Source organism: Bos javanicus, chromosome 2 (genome assembly GCF_032452875.1).
Source record: "Bos javanicus breed banteng chromosome 2, ARS-OSU_banteng_1.0, whole genome shotgun sequence".
Classification (NCBI taxonomy): domain Eukaryota; kingdom Metazoa; phylum Chordata; class Mammalia; order Artiodactyla; family Bovidae; genus Bos; species Bos javanicus.
The window spans coordinates 39,003,946-39,025,179 of NC_083869.1; the positions used below are offsets into that span (position 1 = coordinate 39,003,946).

Sequence of the window (21,234 nt, forward strand, 5' to 3'; positions counted from 1 at the left end):
TTGTGGATTCACGTGAATGATGGCTTCACCTCTGGACTGTAGCATATTATTTTAGTGATGCAAGGGTCCATTCCTCCGCAAATTCCCTATGGGTGTATGCTTTCCATTACTAGCTCTATGCATTACCTATTTCCTAGTACTCACAAGGTTTATAGCGATTGTCAAATAGGGGGCATGCTCTGAGAACATTTTAAAGGCCAAGTAGAAACTCATATACCCTTATTGAGCCTCCATTCATTAACACGTGTTTGGGTCTTGGTCAGTGGGGCACAGGGCATGCTGGGAGAGAACAAGTCGACCTCCTCTGGTTTCCATGGATGCTAGTGTTTTGCTGATATGGAGAGTAATGTAGCAAGACCAGAACACAGACCTTAGATTCATTTACAACTGAATTTGTATTCTTTCAGTGCTACTTTAGTAGGTTCTTAGGCATTTTAAATGAGATAACATATGTGAAGTACTTAGTAATGTGCCTGATTTCAGTAGAAGGTAAGCAAATGACAAGTGTTAGAATGAAGGCATGAGAAAGTAGTGTACTTTTGTGTCTCTAGGAAATGACTGAGCAAAAGAAAAATATCCAACTGATTAGTTCTTTCCAAAGCTTTGGGACCTCTGCCTATCTCTAACCACAAATTTTACACCTGTGGCAAACATATACGTAAGTGCATGCTACATCAATTAACGTTTCCCCTTCACGGTACTTACTTTGCTTCCTGGACATGGAGCATAAATTCTCACTGCTAATGAGAATCATTATAACAGTGGTTTCCCAAAGGAAGGTCTCTCATAGCTTTGGTCCATGTGTTGTGTGAACCAGACCATGCTTCATTTCTGGAAGGGCCTGGGCAGTGGCAAGAAGATTCCCTGGCCAAAAAAAAAAAAAAAATCTGTTAAAGGAATCTGTGATATTGATGGAAAGTAAATTCAGTTCAGTTCAGTTCAGTTCTGTTCAGTTTGCCAGTCATGTACGACTCTTTGCGACTCCATAGACTGCAGCATGCCGGGCTTCCCTGTCCATCACCAACTCCTGGAGCTTGCTCAAACTCATGTCCATTGAGTCAGTGACACCATCCAACCATCTCATCCTCTGTTATCTCCTTCTCCTCCTGCCTTCAATCTTTCCTAGCATCAGGGTCTTGAAAGTAGATTATATGATCTCTAAAAGTCTCATCTGCCTTTAAGATAGGGGGACTCTAAATGCCTTTCAGAGTGAATCGAAATCCCTTCAAGGTTAACAAAGTCAAGTTTCTAGAAGTTTCTTGCATTGATTGACTTCTGGTTCTGCTGGTTCTGGAAACTGTATGTCTAAAATATAAAGGAATGGACATTGAACATTAGTTTTTCCACAAGGAAGCAGTGCTGGGATGTGGTTTAATTTTAGGAAACATATTAGGAAGACTTACTCAGAATGCTGATTTTGATTCTAAATGGAACTAGACCTCATAACTTCAATATGTGAAAAAGAAGAATATAGATCACTGGGCCACTCTATTCATCAAACACTGGTGGTGTGTTCTTGGTACAAATCGAAAGGAAAAACAAAACCAAGTTGCTTTTGCCAAATTGAGGCAAGAGGCGAAGCATAACTTTTTATCTTTTAGTCGAGTGGCTAATAAATTGGTGAGTATTCAGGGCAGGTGTACCAACGAGCGTTCAGGAATGAAGATAATTGAGTCAATTATAATACTTTTGAATTAATGAAGGGCAGATTGTCATTATTTGCAGAACTCTGATTTAAAATAATTAATGTTGGCATATCTCCCTTGCTGGATGTGTAATGTTTCCTACGCTCCTGTAATAAGTACTTTAGCTTGGAAGAACCACATAGAGATTTTTCTCTCTGCTCTTGCCTACTGCTGTTTTATCCTACTGGGGAAATAGAAACTGAATTTTTCTTGTTAAATACACAATAGCATCAGGTAGTCTCTTAGGCATGAAAGTCTTACATCTTAAACCAGTCTTACACTGCTTTCTTTCTTAAGAGAGATGAGTTTTTTTTTAACATTTATTCATTACTTTTTGGTTGTGCTGGTTCTTTGTTGCTGTGTTGCTTTTCTCTGGTTGTAGAGAGTGGGGACTACTCTCTAGTCTCAGTGAGTGGGCTTCTCATTGCAGTGGCTTCTCTTTTTGCAAAGCACAGGCTCTAGAGCATGTGGGCTTCGGTAGTTGCGACTTGCAGGCCCTAGAGCACAGGCTCAGTAGTTGTGGCACATGGGCTTAGTTGCCCCCTGGCATGCGGGATAATACCGGACCAGGGATCCAACTTGTGTCTCCTGCATTGGCAGGCAGGTTCTTTACCACTGAGCCACCAGGGAAGCCCCAGAGGTGTTTTTTTATGAATGGGGTCAGCTACACAATGTGTGGGAGAAGTGTCAGATTGGTCCTTATATTCAATTTATACTCAGAAAAGCTTCCCGAATTGTTCTTTGTACTTATGTATCATCATGTTATGTAAGGTAATTGATAATGCTTAATTTTTTTTTGACAAATAGATTTTGAGTTTTTTAATAGTAATTATGTATCTTTCTCATTTTACAGACTTACAGGCTCCCAAACCAGAATACCTGCTCCGCAGATATGTGCACCCTGATCTGCAAAATCCAGGAGGACAGCCCAGCACACTGCGCTGGTCTGCAAGCTGGTAAGTCAGAACTATGCTTATGTTTGGAATTATTTAAATAGCAAGAAAAAAATTTTTTTTTGATGGTGAAGGTCAGGATGTGATTGTTGCTTTGAATTTCCTCAGCTCCTTTATGTTGCCAAGGTTTGGGGCTTGTGTGTTTTGTTTAATATGTGGGTCAGGAAAGATTATTTAACCAACCATTTTAACGCTCATTTTTCTTGGCGTCTCCCAGGTGATGTCCTTGCAAAAATCAATGGTGTGAGCACAGAAGGCTTTACCCACAAACAAGTTGTTGACCTGATCAGATCTTCAGGAAACCTGTTAACGTAACTATCTGGTTGCTTCCCATGGGGCTTAAAAAATTGTTACGGTCTCTCATAATGCCTGTTGAGTGAATGAATAGGTTTTTTGTTTGGGATCACAAGGGAGGCAGCGCACCATAGCTTGGGGATATTGGTTACAGACGTTTCTATCAGTTCGTTTTGTTTCTCAAGGTTTCCTCAAACTTGAACGTGTTGTCAACATCTGAAGTCAGAAGACATCAGTAGCCCTATGTCTGAGTGGGAAGGATAGCATTTTAAAAATTTTATTTTTGATTCACAGTCAATTAAACTGGCCCACATTCTCTTTAGACAGAGAGGAATGAATCCAGTTTCCGTGGCTGACATAATCCTGTGGTTAGAGCAAACGAAAGTTCAGAAGGGCTGAGCTTTTTCTTCTTAGACCACCAGCCAGTTGTTTTTCCCTCCTAGTGTTCTGTCTGAAAGAGCAGTCTGCTCAGCCCTCCTGCCCTGCAACATGCACACTGACACCTGCTGCTATTCCCAGTTTACTAATGGGAGGCTTGCTTCCCCAGTAGAGATTCAACTGACGTTTTCACCCTTAGAATTTAATAAGACAAAGATGGAATTCAGCCATTCATTAAAATAACATTTATTGAGCAAATACTATATTTCCAGCTCTGTGATAGGCTCGGGGAGACAAAGACACTTCTATTGCTTTATTAGTTATGGAAAGAGATAGGTAAGAAAAGCCTGCAAAAATAAGATATTTTGGTATTTAAATTATGATAACTATTATGGAGAAAATAGAAAAAGGGATGGGATAAAACACTGAGTGAGAGGGCTGCATTTTTAGCTTAAGTGTTAAAAGTGGTCCTTTCTGAGAAGGTGAATTTTGAGCTGAGAGTGAAATGATGAGAAGGGATGGTTCGATGAACTCCTGGTGAGAACATTTCAGGTAAAAGAGAGGTTTGAGTTATCAAAGTAGGCTTGGCATGTTCAAGGGATAGAGAGATAGCCAGAATAATTAATTGGTGGCTGGTGAATTAAGAAGAGTAGAGTAAGAAATGAAGACAGAGCGTTCTCCAGTAAGCAGAGCAAGGGTCTCACCAGTTAGGTTTAATAGTTTATAATTTATTCTGATTATCTCATTTATTCTTTACAGTCATCTTGTGAAGTTGATTTTATTCCTATTTATAAACGAAGTGACTCAGGCTGAAATGAGGTTTAGTTAAAACCAACCACCTAGTAAGTGCCTGAGCTGGGATCTGACCATCTGCTCTGGATGCCAGGATCCTTTCTCCAGCTATCCCACAGCTGTTCCTTGCAAGCTGCCAATAAAAAATTCCCTGGACACTCTTTTGTGGTTCTAGTCTAAAACTTCAAAGGATGTTTTTTTTTTTTGCGGGGTGGGGGAGGTTGTGTGAGAGTAATTTTGAAAGATGACTGGTGGTGGAAGAGGCCTGTGTCAAACTCTATGGTTGCTATGAGTTCAGGATAAAGGATGGGGACCACTCTAGCTCCAGAGAAATTTCAGTCCATGAGGTAGGAACATGTTCAAGGGAACGTGCTGGTGGTTAGAATCAGAAACCTGTATTCCAAGTGGGTTAAGTGGGCAGACCGCAGGTGTATAATTAGAGTAGTGGGTGGAGACAGGTGGAAATCCAGAGGTCAGGGAAATGAGAGACAGTTTGTACAAATACTGAAGACAGCGGCCAATCTATGCCTACAGTTCTGCCCACAGATATCTGTTGCTTGGGTAGGTCGGATCAACAGGAAGGTACCAAACAGATTCACATGGATCCTCCCTAACATCTAGAGTCAAGAGCCCGTAATGAGAAAGCTGATGTGTTGGCTTGCTATCATCTCATTGTCTTGGGTATAATGCTATTGGAAACAGCATTATACCCAATAGATTGCATTTAATATTATTATTTTACCAGGCCTTGACAAATTTCTTGCATCTTTATAGAGTTACAGCTTATTTATCAAAATGACTTTGAACCAATACTTAAAAAGATGCTTAGTTTTGTAACTCATACGTCATATTTATCTTATTCAGAATGATGGTTTAGTAGTCAAAATAAAGTCTTCTAACTTGAGCCCACAAAACAAATAAATCACTCAGGATAGAACAAGTCTCTTTATTTTTAGAAAGGCATTTGGTACAGGGAAAAAGAACATCATTAAATTGATAATTCAAGGATTAAAAGTTGTACACTTAAAAGTTTTGAGATGAGTCATTTGAAAGTTAATATCTCAGTAGTGTTGATCCTATTTGTTCTAGTTCTAAATTTCGGGCAATTTACAAAAGTAAAATTTTCTAGACTCTTAAGGTAGAACAGATTTTCCCATTTCAATACGTAGTTTTTTGATTTCATTGTTTGAAAGGCCCTAGTGCGGGTTTTCAATTGCTGTATTCCTCATGCTTAGCATGATGTCTAGAGTCTGGCTCATAGTAGATGCCCAATGAATACTCACCAAATGAAAGAGGTGGTTCAGCCAGACCACACAATACGTTCTAGTAGAGAACAACCATCATTGCCCTAGAGTGGCTTCTATAAAATGAGCTACAGTTTACAAATAAACCAGGGCCTTTTCTTCTAGTCACCCTCTCAAAAGGTGTGTGTGGTTTTTTTTTTTTTTTTTTTGCCATTTTCATTCTTTGAATGTTGTCAGAAGGTTTGGCTTACATCCAGATACTTGAAGTGCCATGAGAATGGTAACATTTATGTTGCTTTTTGAGGATAGTCTGTGCTCAGAGTGTAGTACTCCATAAGGGATGGTGCTTGTTTGAGAATCACTCATGTTATTTCCCACCCCCCTCCTTTTTTTTCTTAAAACAGGATAGAGACTCTTAATGGAACAATGATTCTCAAAAGAACAGAGCTTGAGGCAAAGCTGCAAGTTTTAAAGGTAATTTAATTTAATACAGTGAGACAAATTTTTCATCCTTGAATGTGTGAGTGGAAGAATAAAGATCTATTTGAAGAACTGAGATAGCCCTTGAAGATGAAATGTCGTGATGAGTCTAAACTGCTGAATTATCAAGAGCCGTACAATTACCTTTGCAGGAATATTAAATTTACAAACCAGGGCAAATCACTTCCTTCCTTCCTGCTTCTGTGTGTCTATGGGGCTCAGAAAGGCAACAGGAAAGCACATCTCCTGAAGAAGTTTTCATTAATGCACCTGTGACCTCTTTTGATTTACATTCTGTGTGGGAAAAAGCAAAGATGGAGGAGCTGTCATTTTCCCAAGTGCTGTATATGTGTGGGGAAGGCCTGGGATTTTTGTTTTCTGTTGTTCTCCCATTTCGCCTCCTTCTTACTACAAAGATCAAGTTCCTCTACTCCTGTGGATATCTTTGAATCTACTTTTGCTGGCAAATACACTGTCAACTCTGGAGGAGAAATTGAAGTTTTCAGGAGATACTGCACAATGCAGGATGCTCAGTGAATATTCTTTGGGCTCTTTGAGGGTCTTAAAAATCTGTTTCCTAGAGTGAGGAAGTTCTGGCAGGCCATGAAATCTAGGACCTCACTATGTGCATCTTAATTATTGAGCCCAAGAGGGTAGAGTTACCATATTTCTGTATTATCTTGTATTCCTCCCTTTTCCCACATCTAATTTATCAACAAGCCCTGTTTTCTTCTTTCTCAACATTAGTTTTATATTCTTATCATTTTGCTTATTCCTCTGATCTTTTGAATCAATTTAGAAAATTCTTAAAAAAAATATCCTCTGTTAGATGGTGATAAGAATTGAATTGTCTTTATAGAATAAATGAGATCAATGAACATTTTTATGATTTTTGCTTTCCTTACTTCAAACACAGGGTCTGTGTCTTTCCATTCAAGTTGTTTATGTACTTCAAAAACATTCTGTATTTTCTTCATCCATTTTATATTTACACTGATTATACATTATATATTATATAATGTATATTACATATGCACTGATAGATTTATTCCTATATAATAAATAAATTTAAATTGTATTTTTAATTAATAAATATAATTATTTCTAAATTTTTCTTGCTGTAATTAATGTGGTCTTTTAATTTTTCAATTGCTTATTGCTATTGATATTTATATAAAGTTTTAAATCCAAGAGTCTTGCTGAACTCCCTTTATTCTGGCTATATGTTTGCAGACTCCCTTGGATTTTTTATATAAACATATTATCTGCACATAATAAAAGTTTGCCCCTTTACTCCCAATTATTCAACTAGTTTATTTTTTTCTTCTCTTATAATATTGGTTAGGACCTTCAGGATATTGCAAATAGTGAGTGTTAGTTTTCAAGTTAAAAAAAAGTCTCTAACATTTTATCATTGAAGTTTTGTAAGGAGTAAATAGCTCATCATATTATCTTTAGGTTTTTTAAAACTGTCAAAAGCTAATTTGTTTCTGCAGAAGAGAGTCTTAGTGAAAATCTTTTTTGAAAAAGTAAAACTGGCTGTTTCAGCCTTTTGTAAGAAAAAAAGGAAAGAAATGTAGAATATAAGCTAGCAATGTTATTTAAAACATAAGTGAAAAATAGGTTTATGTTTCATGGAATAAAGAACTCTCTTGCACAACACATATTTGCATGTTTATAAGCATTTTCTGTGCTTTGAACATTTTCTCTTAAAGTTTTAATATACATACTTCATTGTTTTTCTAACCTAGAAAATTTTCAACACCTCCATCCTCTCCCAGAATATCACAAATCTTAACATCTTTAAACATCCATTTAAGACTCCATCTTCCTTATTATTGCTTACTTTAGAAAATTCTATCAATTTTCAAAATAAAAAAGACAGGTTTTTATTCCTAACTGCTGGTAATGAGCAAGTATACCAGCCTGTGAAGTGATGGGCTTGCCCAGTTTCTCATATTCTGTTCTTTACTTTTGGGTTCACTTTCCTTCTTGCCATAGTGTTTCTTTCAGTGAGAGTGGGTGGGTCTTTATTGAAAAATATTTATTTCACTGCTGCTATTGAAAGAGTTTTATAAGTAATTGGATTATTCTAAGGTGATGTTTTGTCTCCTTAGCACTTTGATTCTATTGTTCTTTGATATTTTGTTTGTGAGGGATCTCCTAACTGTTTATCTTTTGTAGGTAATTTGCATTTTCTATATTTTCTTCTAAAAGTTTAAAGTGTTATTTTTTACTATTGAAGTCTTTAATTCACTTAGAATTAATTTTTTATGTAGTATAAGTTAGGATTCCAACTTTATTTTATTTTTTCTCTTTGGAAACTCAGTTCTCCCAGTACCATTTATTTTATACAGTCTTTCTTTTTCCCCAGTGGATCTGAAATGAAACTTCTGTTTTTACACTAGTTCCATATATGAATGGGTCTTACAGGCTTCTAATTCTGATTCATTGATTAACTTGTTTCCCTTAGATTCAGCTATTCTACCTTTGTAATAAATATTGATGTCTGATTGGGCAAGATTTTTAGGTTATTCTTGGCTCTTTAATTGTCTGTGCACATTTTAGAATCAGATTGTCAAATTCTATAACTAATTTTGGAGTTTTGATAGGTAGCATCCTTTTATATAGATCAATTTGAGGAAAGCTGATATCTGTATGCTATTGAGCTTTCTTACTGACAGACTATCTCACTAGATAATTTTAAATTATTTTTTGTATTTCAATAAGGTCCTATATTTTATGTAGATAGATCTTATGAATCTTTTATTAGATTTATTCCTTTGTAAAATGATTTTTATTGTTATATAGCTACTTTATTAAAAATATTGTTTTGAGGTTTATGCATAGCTGTGTGAAATAAATTTTTCTATGCTGTTATTATACTCAAACACTTTGCCAGACTATATAATTTCTAATTATCTATAGATTATTTTGAGTTTCTCATGAAGATAGTAACTATCTATTAGGAATGATATTCAGCCCTTATTTTGCTATATTGGGTAAGGTCTATAATACAATGATGAATAGAAACTAAACTAGTAGGCATCCTTGCTTTGCTCTTGATCATAAAGGGAGTTCTTTTGACTCTTTCTTATCTCTAGGGATATATTTTTCATGTTAAGAAGGCTCCCTTCTATACCAAGTTTGCTGGTTTTTTTTACTTGTGTAAAAAAGTGCTTGCATATTATCTTGTATCAGATACATTTTTTTTCTGTAAGTGTTGAGATGGTCTTATTTATTTTTAAAAATCTGTCAGTTTGATGAATAACATTTAAAGATTTTTTAATGTAAAAACACCCTTGCATTTCTATAATAAATCCATAATTTACATAAGTATAATAAGTATAACATAATTATGTAAATTATGGTCATAATTTATATTTGTTATATACTTGTAGATTTGGCCTGCTGACATTTTCTTTAGAATTGTTGAGGGTAACTTCATTTTACAGGTAGAATGGCCTGTAATTTTCTTCTCTCAGACTATCTTTTTTTTAATCTTCTTTTTTAGTTTTGGTATCGAATTTACTAGGCTCTTAGCATGAGCTAAGGAATCTCTTCCCCTTTTTGTCCTCTGGTAGAATTCTTGTAACACTATCTGAATCACCTGGCCTTGGGGTTCTTTTTGATATGAATACTTCTAAACTTGGTTTTGGTTTCTTTATAAGACTGCTCGAGGTTTCTGCTTTTGTTTGTTTGCTTGAGCCAGCTTTATTGAATGATGTTTTTGCTAGTAAAGTTTTGAAATTTTCAAATTTATTGCACAAAGTTGATAATAAACATTCTATTTTCATCTTTTTCTTTTCTAACAAGCTGTGCTTATGTCCCCATTTTTATTTGTACTACTTTTTATGTCTTTTTTTTTTTTTCCCCCTTGGTAATTCTCTCTAGAGGATTTCCCATTTGGGGATCTTTTCAAAACCCAGTATTTCAATTTTGGTCAATTATCCATCTTTTTCCTGATTGCTTTTAAGGAGTTTTTTGTCTTTCCTGATCTACAGCTTCACTACAGTCTCATTAGGCTTGGATTCATTTCTAAATTTATCCTGCTGGGAACTTGCAGTGTTCTCAGTTTTTGTGACTTTCTTCCGTTTGGGGTAATTATCAGCTTGACCTCTGTGAATATACCTTCCTCATCATTCCCTGGATAATCTTCTGAAACTCCTGCTAGGCGCATTTCAGAATCTTTTGATTTACCTTCCATGCTTCTTAACCACCCTTTCAGATTTTGTATCACATTATGTTTTTGTTTAATTTTTTAACTGAAGTATAATTGATTTGCAATCAGTTTTGTTAGTTTCAGGTGTATAGCAAAGTGATTCACTTATACATATATATGTGTATGTATCTACTATATCTGCATTCTTTTTTCAGTTCTTTTCATTGTTATGTTATTTTTTAATTCCTTTGTAATATCTTCAGTAATGTTGTCTGTGTTCTGTATAGAATGTGTTCTTTCTATTGAGTTTTAAATATTAATTTTTTATTTTCAAATAATTCTTTTTCATGCCTATCTTTTCTTTTCTTCCTTTGTTTAAAATTTCTTGTTCTTAGGAACATCACATTTCTCTTTCAGGATTGCAAATACTCTTTATTTTAAAGTCTTTGAACACTTTTCTGTTTTTTGTTTGGAGAGAATTCATGTACTGATTATCAGTTTTGTTGTCTTTCTTATCATTAAACTTCTGTGGAGTTCTGGAGAGTGTGGATTGCCTGCTTCCCTTGGCCTCTCTGTGCCACTCAGTGTGAGTTGGGCAGTGGCTTCTGCTCTGCAACTCAAGACTTCCAGTACAGAGCTAGGTCTGGCAGCTTGGATGCCTTCCCTGGGGGCCAGCATGCAGCTTGGGTCGTGAGGCTGCGTTCATGCGCTCCTGGCCCTGTGGGTACATGCTTTCCATGAGCTATAGTCACCCTTAGCAGCTTTGTTCAGCCTCTTTTTCATGGTGGTAGAGCTTAACCAAGGTTCTTCTCTCAAGCGGGAAACCTGTCTTTGTCTCTGCCTCACATAGGGTCTAATTTTCTCCTGACTTCTTTCTTTTTCTCCAGGTCTAGTAGAACTTTGGGTTCATTCCTGTTCATCATCTTTCATTTCTGTTGCCTTTCTAATCTTGTAATTGTGAGGTTTCCAGCTCATCACTTGGGCTAGAAATGTCTGGATCTGACCTATTAACCAGAGTCAGGTTGGCTTCCCCTTCACGCAGTGACATTTAGTTTGTGCATCCTGCTGCGTCAGTGGCATCGTGTCTCACAAAGGTTCCTTGTGTGGCCACGACCTCTTCTTCAGAAACAATGGTCCCTTTTGAGCTAAATTTTCAGGGATTCCCTTTCTTGTGACCTATGAGTCAAATGTTTGACATGAAAACAGCACATCTAGTGGGCTAACTGAGGGAGCTATTATCTGATATTTACTGAGTTTGTAGCCCTTGGGAACCATTTTGCTACACTGAACCTTTATTTTTTAATCTGGAACTTTTAGGACCATTATTTATGAAAACATGATAAAAGTAGTAAGTGTTAGTTGCTCAGTCATGTCTTACCCTTTGTGACCCCACAGACCATAGCCCATCAGGCTCCTCTGGCCATGGAATTCTCCAGGCAAAAATACTGGAGTGGGTAGCCATTCCATTCTCCAGGGGATCTTCCTGACCCAGGGTTCAAACCCAGGGTCTCCTGCATTGCATTGCAGGCAGACTGTTTTCTGTCTGAGCTACCAGGTAAGCCCAGGTGGCATATAAGTAGTAAAGTGCCATGGAAATGTTTATCTAAAGTCTCATGGAGAATGAAAACATTGGAGACATATTCAACCAAATATCCAGTCTGTGACAGCTGAGTGTTGCTTCAGGAAGACACCCTTTCATTTATTCAACATTTAAGGAGCAGCTTCAGTATGATAGGCACTGACCTAGGCACAGTGAGCTGAGCTGATGTGGCCAAGTAGGGTTAGATCTCACCTATGCTTCAATTTTCTTCTAATAATGAGAGGTTGCTGCTGCTGCTGCTAAGTCGCTTCAGTCGTGTCCGACTCTGTGCGACCCCATAGATGGCAGCCCACCAGGCTCCCCCGTCCCTGGGATTCTCCAGGCAAGAACACAGGAGTGGGTTGCCATTTCCTTCTCCAATGCATGAAAGTGAAAAGTGAAGGTGAAGTCGCGAAGTCATGTCCGACTCTTCGCGACCCCATGGACGGCAGCCTACCAGGCTCCTCCATCCATGGGATTTTCCAGGCAAGAGTACTGGAGTGGGGTGCCATTGCCTTCTCTGAATGAGAGGTTAGATTTGTCCAAATACACCACTGTGATGTTAATAATAGACCGAAACAGACTTTGAGCAAAATAAGGAAGCTTCAGTACAGACTAAAAGCTCTTAGTCACTTTGACACAGCTGCTCTTTACACTGGTATTTTCTTGGTTTAAGTGACGACATACTGAGATGACTGGGACAAATCAACAGATTTGATACTTAAAAACCTTTATTTTCACAGAAACTATTTGGCAAGTCCTGACTTTGTATTTATAGGTAGTAAGTACAGAAATACAACTTCCTCTTCTGCCTATAATTAGTTTTGAGTATTGGTCTATCCTTATGCTCCCCAATTGGACTCTATTCTCTTGTAAGAGATAAACCTCTTTAAGAAAGAAAAAAGGGCTTATATGCCAGATCCCTGCTGGTTCTGTACTTCCTGGTTTCCTGACTCTGACCTTCACATGACCTCAGGTTTATAAGAGCTATAAATTCAGGTAGCCCAGCAGTCTTAGAGCCAGGTAGACTATGTTATAGTATAGAAAGGACAAGGAATTAACTGAGTGAGGTATTTTATGTCTTTGATTTATTGATTACATATTATACTGACAGGCATAAGGAATGTTGCTATATGTTACTGTTATCAAGGCTGAGAAAGTCCTGCCCAGTGATTGTTCATTCCCTGAACAGCCAGAGTCCCCCTTAAACATCTAATGGCATTCTTGTAATATTTTCTTTTCCTTTAGTCTTCCTCTTCCAATTGTACTTTTCCCCCACTCTCCCATTTTAGCCTTCGTCTACCCCTTCCAGACTGATCTGTACAAAGGATCATTTGTTTCTTCTTAGGCTGCCTTTCCTTCCTGATAAATGTCCACAGGCAAATCTGAGTGGTGGGGTACCTAAATCTGGGGGCTTGCTGTGGACCTGAAGTGGCAAAGAAGGGGTGGAGTGAAAAGCAGAGTGAAGGGAAAAGGAGCCTTTTGCCTCGTCAGGTACCTTCTCCTTTGTTGACATTCGACTCCCATCCGCAGCCTGGCTGTGGGCTAGGCCAGGCCTCATGTGCAGTCGTGACCATTACAGCAGCCCCTTCATCCCTCCCTGGGCCACTGTTCTCATGCACGGAGCAGCCAAGGAAGGAAGCAGTTAAGAAGTCAAGAACTGTTAAGAAATGTTCTAAGTTTAGCCCTCCAAGGATATCTTTTAGAGCTGGTCAGCTTCCCTTGGCGAGGGAGGGAGGAGAGAGGAGGGTTCAGGATGGGGAACACATGTATACCTGTGGCGGATTCATTTTGATGTATGGCAAAACCAATACAATATTGTAAAGTTAAAAAATAAAATAAAATTAAATTAAATTAAAAAAAAAAAAAGAAATAGATATCCAGCAGAAAAAATACTGTTAGTGACCCAGGCTTATAGAATGATGGTGGTATTTTTTTTTAATCGAAATACAGTTGATTTACAATATTGTGTTAGTTTTGGATGTACAGCAAAGTGATCCAGTTATACATATATATATTTTTCAGATTTCTTTCTATTACATGTTACTATAAGCTACTGAATGTAGTTCTCTGTGGTGTACGATAAATTCTTGTTGTTCATCTATTTTATGTATAATAGTGTGTATGTCTTAATCCTATACTCCTAATTTATCCCTCTCCTGCCCCATTTCCCCTTTGATAAGCATGTTTGTTTTCTGTCTGTGAATCTGTTTCTGTTTTATAAATAAGCTTATTGGTATCATTTTTTTTAGGTTCCACATATAAGTGATATCATATAGTATTTGTCTTTCTCTTTCTGACTTGCTTTTTGCTTAGTGTGAAAATCTCTAGGCCCATCCATGTTGCTGCAAATGCCATTATTTCATTCTTTTTCATAGCTGAGTAATATTTCATTGTATATATGTACCACATCTGTGTCCATTCAAAATGATCATGGCATTTTTGAACATTTACTAAGCTGTATCCACCATTCCACCCATTTTCATCTACTAATGCTTATAATCCTCATGAAAATCCAAGGGTTTAGGTTCTGTTGTCCTCATGTTATAAATGAGAGAAGCCTAGAGTTTAAAGTCTTGCTGAATCAGCTAGTAAATGGACACAAACCCAAGCAATCTGCTTTTCCAATAATTTAAAATAAAAAAACGTAAATGTCATTGTTTCTATTTTCTGTCATCTCTATTGAAACAATGTTATTGTTTCAATTCGTTGGTGCTACTAGACTATTTCTTGAGAAATTGGTGTTCCCTATATTCCCCTATTATACAGAAAAAAAAAATCTTTCAAATGAATGAGAGGGATTGTTGGTGCTAGAAAGAAATGAAAAAAAAATGAATTGACAAATCTGAGCCCCTGAAAGTACATTGCTGTCTTCTCTGGGGTTTCCTAATAATTAGCACTTTTTTTCTTCTTTCTCAGCAAACCTTAAAGAAGAAATGGGTGGAGTTCAGATCTCTGCAGTTACAGGAACAGCGCCTGCTTCATGGTAAATGTGATTTCCGGTTCAGAAACCACACTTACATTTCATTCTTTCAGTACTTCTGTGTCTAAATTGTTTTAAGATTGTCATCATTACAAGGAAAAAATTGTCTAGCATGGGTCAAAAATAGTCTGTATTCCTTTGGCTTGGCTTTTGGAGTGACCAGTGTATTTGGAGGAGGGGTAAGTCAGATGACGCCCCCTCTTCCACACACATAACACATGCACACGAAAACATGGACACACATGCACGCACACACTCGCAAGAAGCACCTGGGGATTTTAGAAGAGCAATATGAATGGTGGCCTCATTTTCTTATTACTTTGGCAGATGAATTAAATTCCTGAGAATACCTTTGGCTCAGGGGCTGCATAGTTCTGAGAAACTCTTGAAACTGGAAAGGTAGCATGCTTCTTGGGTGGAGCTTGTATTATTTGCTCAAATTGTGTAAGTTAGAATAATGCAGAGGTATTCTCCTTCATGGCCCTCAAACCCAGGAAATGTGAAGGATCTTTAAAACAGTAAATGCATGCTTCTTGCCATTGTATGCATTCTGAGAAGAAGGGTTGAGTTTAAAATTCGTTGACTTGGCACTTGCTGTGTGACTGGTATAACCTGAGGAATGAACTTACGTGTGCAAATAATGCACTGAAACTACTAGCTATGTGGGTGTGAAATACAGCTTATATCTTTGTTAGATAAGTCTGACCTAAAGTCTCTATTTATAACCTTACACTATCTGTTTGTTTTAGTGATCATCTGTTTATAGAAAAAAGATATATTTAATTCTTAATTCGGCACTAATTTATGACAGAAGTTGGTGTTCAAGTTCTTTCTTTTCAGAAAATGAAACACATATGAGTTACTTCTCTATTTGTGTTTACAAAGTAATATTCTTAAAAATGTATAACAGGGTTTTTTTGAGGGATCTAAAATTTGCTAACAAGTCAGAGGCACAAATATATGGCTACTTCCTGGATTTCTGTAGACTTCACGGTGTTTGGGGTATCTTTGCCTCTACTTGCAGAGGAGCATCCTAAAGGGGAGATGGGGTTTGATCCAATAAGTGTAGGCAGTTTTGTGGTTCTGTGGGCATGGCTTTGTATAGACAAGGTCCTTTGTTCAGGATCAAGGAGATTGGCTCCTCATAAGGCCATTGTCTATATTTTTTGAGAGATTAAAAGAGTTCTTTAGTTTACTTTTTATAGACCTAGAATAAATATCCAGGGCATAAGATTCTACATGCCAAATGCTCTCCAATCAAAAGACATTCATCAACTTGTTGTCAAATGAAATAAAGTAGGTTTTGTTAACAAAAAAGAACGCATTATAACTGGTCACCATAGGGCTGACCCTACTCAACCTTGCAGATCAAATGGAAAAATAAACAAACAGTCTCTTTTAATATTGTCAACCAAGGGCAAAGGAGAGCAGCAGTAGAGACAATCAGCATGAGGTTAAAAAAACACATTTCTGAGTGTGTAATGTCCTATTACTTTTCCTGAAGCAAAGTCACCTTCAAATGATTTTTTTTTCTGGCTAGCATTACAAATAATCTCCTTTCTTTTAGCAGCATACCAAACAACTCAGATAGTACAGAAGCAAGTGGGATATGAACAGGCTGTTGGTGTGAGATTAAAATTTGAGTTTGGAGAGCCCAGATGTAGGTTATAAAAGGTTGATGAAGAAATTCAGCTAAGCAGATAACATTCAATTTTTTCAAATGATTATTTATTTTAGGACAGGGATGTTTTCTGGTACACTACCATTTCAAAGAATATAAGTATTAAAGTATTCTAAGAATAAACTGGGAATATCGAGGCGCTAAGATATCCTTTCTGTTCTAAGCATCTTTGAATTCTCTAATAATCAGTCCGTAAGGTGCAGGTTTTATAACTGTGATTTCCATACACTTCAAGTGATGTTGTAATAATTTTACAATTATTAAAAAATGCAGTAACTAAAAACTGGAGGAACTAAAATAGAGAAAATCCATAAGAGGGCATTTCTCCAAGTATATTCTTTGGAACCCATTTCTATGATGATTTTAATAAAAAGTGGCAGGGCCACTTTAATGTGAGAAATGATTCTTTTGGAAATTCAAAAGTTGCACTGGAATACTGTTAGATGAGTTGAACTATTCTAATGTGAAGATTTTGTTTCAATTTATTTAATCTAGACCATTTTTTGTGACCATGGAATCCTTTACATGAAACTAATCCATAAACAAGGTTTTCCCAGGTGGCAGAGTGCTAAAGAATCTGCTCACCAGTGCAGGAGATGCAAGAGATGGAGGTTTGGTCCCTGGGTCAGGAAGATTCCTGGAATAGAAATGGCAACCCAGTCTAGTATTCTTGTCTGGAAAACTCCATAGACAGAAGAGCCTGGCAGCCTAGAGTCACAGGGTCACAAAGAGTCAAACACAACCAAGTAACTGAGCACCCACAGTCTATGGACAAATAGCTTGAAAAATCATACTCTTAACCTTATCAAATGATCTCATAGACAGTCACTTATTTGTGCAAGCTTGGTGAAAAGAACTATTTACCCTTACTCTTTCTTGTGCCTTTCAAAGAGAAATTTTGATGTATTTACTTGTAAGGAGTGATGCTTAGATCTATTTCACAGGAGGCTTTCTTTTCTGCACTGTAGGTGATGCGACTAACTGCCCAAGCTTGGAAAATATGGACATAGATGAATTCACACTGCTTGGACCCCTGCCTGGCGCGGCCCTCCGGGACCGGAATCGATTATCCAGTGCCAGCAGCTGTAAGAGCTGGCTGAGCTCCATGACGATAGACAGTGAGGATGGGTACCAGACCGGTGTGTCTGAAGACTCCAGTCGGGACGCCTTCAGCCGCCAGACAAGCACAGATGACGAGTGCTTTGTCCTGAAGGAAGGAGACGATTTTCTGAAGAGGTCTTCTTCGAGGAGGAATCGGAGCATTAGTTCTGCCAGCAGTGGGTCCATGTCTCCCTTGTGTGAGGGTAACTTCTCAGGCATGTATGGGACCCTGCCCAGGAAAAGCAGAAGGGGAAGCGTCCGGAAACAGCTCTTGAAATTCATCCCAGGCCTTCACCACGCTGTGGAAGAGGAAGAGAGTCGCTTTTAATGGGTTGCCCTGCCCTTTCCTATTAGCTTATTTTGTAAATATCTTCAGATTCCTTTAGATCAGCTCCACCCAGTTTAGCGGGAAAGTGCAGATGGATTGCAAAACTGACATCTCATTTCATGGCTGTAGTGAACTTTATTTAAACTTTTGTACTACTATGTATCTTTTGCAATCTTTTTTTAACCAGAACGGTTCAAGTTCTAAGCAGGCAGTAGGAAAATTAAATAATAGTAAATTACAAAATATAACAAATTAACTCAAGTGCCTGCTCATTTTAATGCTGCCTGTGAAAGCAAGGGTAATATTTATTTTCTAGATTAGTCATGTGAAAAGTTGAGAACTTTTTAGAATCAAGTATAAATAAGAATGTGACAGAATGTAATTATTTGGAATACCTTCTGTAGATTAACTGGTGGGTTACAAAACTTATATTTGCTTGAGCTCAGTAGACTATGGGGAGGCTTATTAATAGGCGTTTTGAATGTTTCTGTTCAAATTTATGAAAGATTAGAAGCGAAGATGATCATCAGCCCTTTTTTTAATATCCACAGTGATAATAAAGCAGGAAGTAGATTTAATAAGAGGATTTAAGCTTTATAAAATCCATTGAAAGATGTTTTCTAAGATGGGTACTAAAGAAGACTATAATAAGGTCTTTTTTACTGGTGGCCTAAACAAAATGGATGAGGATGTCTTTCTTACCTGATTCAACTTTTGCTCTTCCTAAACATTGATGACAAGTCTGTAACTCTCAAGATCCTACAGCCTTGTGATGTTTTTTGAACAAATATCTAAAGTTTGAAAAATTAGAGTTAGGAAAAAGATTTTCCTCCTGTGGAATTTTTTCACATTACTCCTCACTTTATATTATATATTCTTAGTAGTTATTGCTGCAGCACTCTCTTGTCTATTAGTTATGTTGGTATCACTTTTACTCCTCATCTTTCAATCACATTTTTATTCAATGCCAATTAAAGTTCATGATTTCTCTGTTCTGGCGATACAGCTGCTCATTACCTGTATTCTAGGGTAGATAATCTGGACAATGTAATATACAGTCCCTACTGATTGTGAACGCTGTATGTGCATGTGTGTGTGTGTATGTGTGAGAGATAGATGACTTTGAGTGTAACTGATACACTTAAATAAACTGAATAAAGAGTGACTCATTTTGAGGAAAAAAGAGATGAGGGCAAGGAAGCTTGTAGGGTAAGAAATAAGTGATAAAATAAAATAGGAAAATATTTCTAATGGGACATACTTTCTATTAATTCTTTGAATTCAGGAGTATCCAGTGGGCTCTGCATAAGAATCATTCATGTGAAGAGTAGAGCTTTCACAGGAACAACGGCAATCTTGTCTGTCATTTACTGAATGCATAATAGGTGAAAGATGTTGTCCATGTGATCCCAGAAATAAACCTGTAGAGAGACATTAGGCATATAGATAAGGAAGCAGGTATTCAGAGAAGCCCCCATGGTCACTGGGAGGGCTAATATTGGAAGCCAGTTTTTCCCAGCTCTAGCTTACCTGCTTAGTCTCTCTGGATGTTGTTCACCTCTTTGCTGGTTCTGTGTGGTTACCACCACAGGACTACCATTTGCCCCAACCCCAATATTTAAAATGTACAATTGTAGATATTGCATGAATAAGGATATTGTAAATAGGAGAAAAGACCCTATTTGGTAAATAGAAAGGCAAACATATAAGGTGACTCTTCTCAGGTCTACAAGCAAGTTTTCAGATATAAGCACATAACTTATAATAACTACATGGTTAGCAATACATTTATTTTCAACAGGGGCTTGCAAATCAATTGTGATTTGACAGATATTGCTTATTTCTCACCACAGACTAGAATTGTCATGTTAAAGATCTGCTTACATGTGTGTAGCATTATCTGTTTGTCCTCTTTCACCAAGTCCAGGGGCAAAAATACTATATTTATTTTAGGAAAGATGATTTTAAAGTATTCTATGTGAACAATGTTTTAAGAGCTACCGCAGTTCATCTGGAAAAGCAGACAACATGTCATTTGCCTTTCTGTGGTTTTAAGTGTTAAATATAGTATGATACCATCTTACAGTAAACATCAAACCCAAAATGGTAGAGGGAAGAAGCACAGCATGCTGCACTGTCGCCTGCAATAAGAAGCATGAGAGCCGAGTTAGACATGTTCTGGAAAAAAAGTTAAGCATTTTTTAACCAAAGTACAGGAAGGAAGGGTATCGCATGTTTTGTGTGTTCACAAGTTGTAAGAAACCTGTTGTTGAGTGGAAATGTGGGTAAATTTCTCATAGCATAGTTTTTCAACCTGAATCTGACCTCAATGAGGCTTTAGAAGATGTCATTTCTCTAATTTTCTGGTGTGCAATGACCACAGTGACTTACTTTGATATAATTTACTGGGAAAAGAAAAGTGAAGAGTTTTTTTTTAACCCCAAAGTTGTCAAATATGTAATATTGGTGAATTTACTAATTGAAAATTTGTTATGAAAATGCATTTTTCTAATATGGCTTTGATTGATAAATCAAATTTGAATCAAACCTATTAGGAGTCACTCTTGTCATGTGACTATAGGAACACCACCATGTCAAACAGGTTGGAACTATATTTTTTGAAATGACTTTTATTTATCATTTCTTTTTAATGCTTTTCCATCTTAGTGCATGATACAAACAATACTAAAAATCCTAGTCTGAAGTGAAGATCAAACTTGGAAACAGCTTGTGTATACTAATCATAAAGTATAAGTATTGGTGGATGTATACAGTCTAAGCATAGTATATAACACATAACAACTATACTATACTTTGGATCACAAAATTATTGGTGCTTTATATCCAATTCCTTACACAACTATGGGCAATAAAATAAAATTTTGACACCTTTCTGAAATAAAGAATGCTACTCTTCAATGACAGAACTTTCTGCTATCTCTCTCTGTCTTTACTTACTTTAAATGAGATGGAATTTAAAAAATCTAGAGTGACCTATTAACACCTATCTCTTTGAGGTTCTTAAAACATATTACCTATTTAATTGAGGCTTTGCACTTGTATTAGCTTTCTGTTGTTGTTTGACAAACTGCTGCAAACATAGAGGTTTAAAACATAATATCTCAAAAGTTTGTGCGTCAGGAGGATGGGCAATGTTTAGCTGGGTCTCCTTGAAACGAAGCAGGACCCTGTGGTCCTTGACCCCAAACCCTGCAACATCCTCTGCCTGCTTTTGTCTGTGGAAAACTTCAGTCAAAGAATAAGTTTAATCAGAGAAATGAAAATGTAGAAACAAAGGAAAACAGTCAAAGAAGATCAAATAATAATAACGTAGTCATTAAACAGAGTTAAGGACCTTTGTTTCCTTCTCAAGGACTACAGATAATATTCTGAACCATATCCCAGGTGCTGTCTTATAAAAAAATAAACTACATGATGACCAGGCTATACCCATGACATAAGATGCCACAATTATAAGAATTGGCCTCAAAAAATGGGAGGAAACAGACCCTGGAACTGAAAATTAACTGTACCTACAACAACCAACTGTACCTAAAACAATCAATGTCAACAA

General features: G+C 37.0%; 1 protein-coding gene across 2 annotated transcripts in view; it reads left to right on the forward strand.

Moving 5' to 3' along the window:
• CYTIP (cytohesin 1 interacting protein) overlaps positions 1–20,592 on the forward strand; it is an 82,334-nt gene extending 61,742 nt beyond the window's left edge. For both annotated transcript variants that reach the window (XM_061437512.1, XM_061437502.1), the window contains 5 exons: positions 2,539–2,641; positions 2,856–2,949; positions 5,751–5,820; positions 14,487–14,553; positions 17,200–20,592. In XM_061437512.1, the coding sequence (XP_061293496.1) occupies positions 2,539–2,641; positions 2,856–2,949; positions 5,751–5,820; positions 14,487–14,553; positions 17,200–17,660 (795 nt within the window). In that variant the 3' untranslated portion in view covers positions 17,661–20,592. The remainder of the gene's footprint in view (positions 1–2,538; positions 2,642–2,855; positions 2,950–5,750; positions 5,821–14,486; positions 14,554–17,199) is intronic.
• Positions 20,593–21,234: the final 642 nt, after the last annotated feature.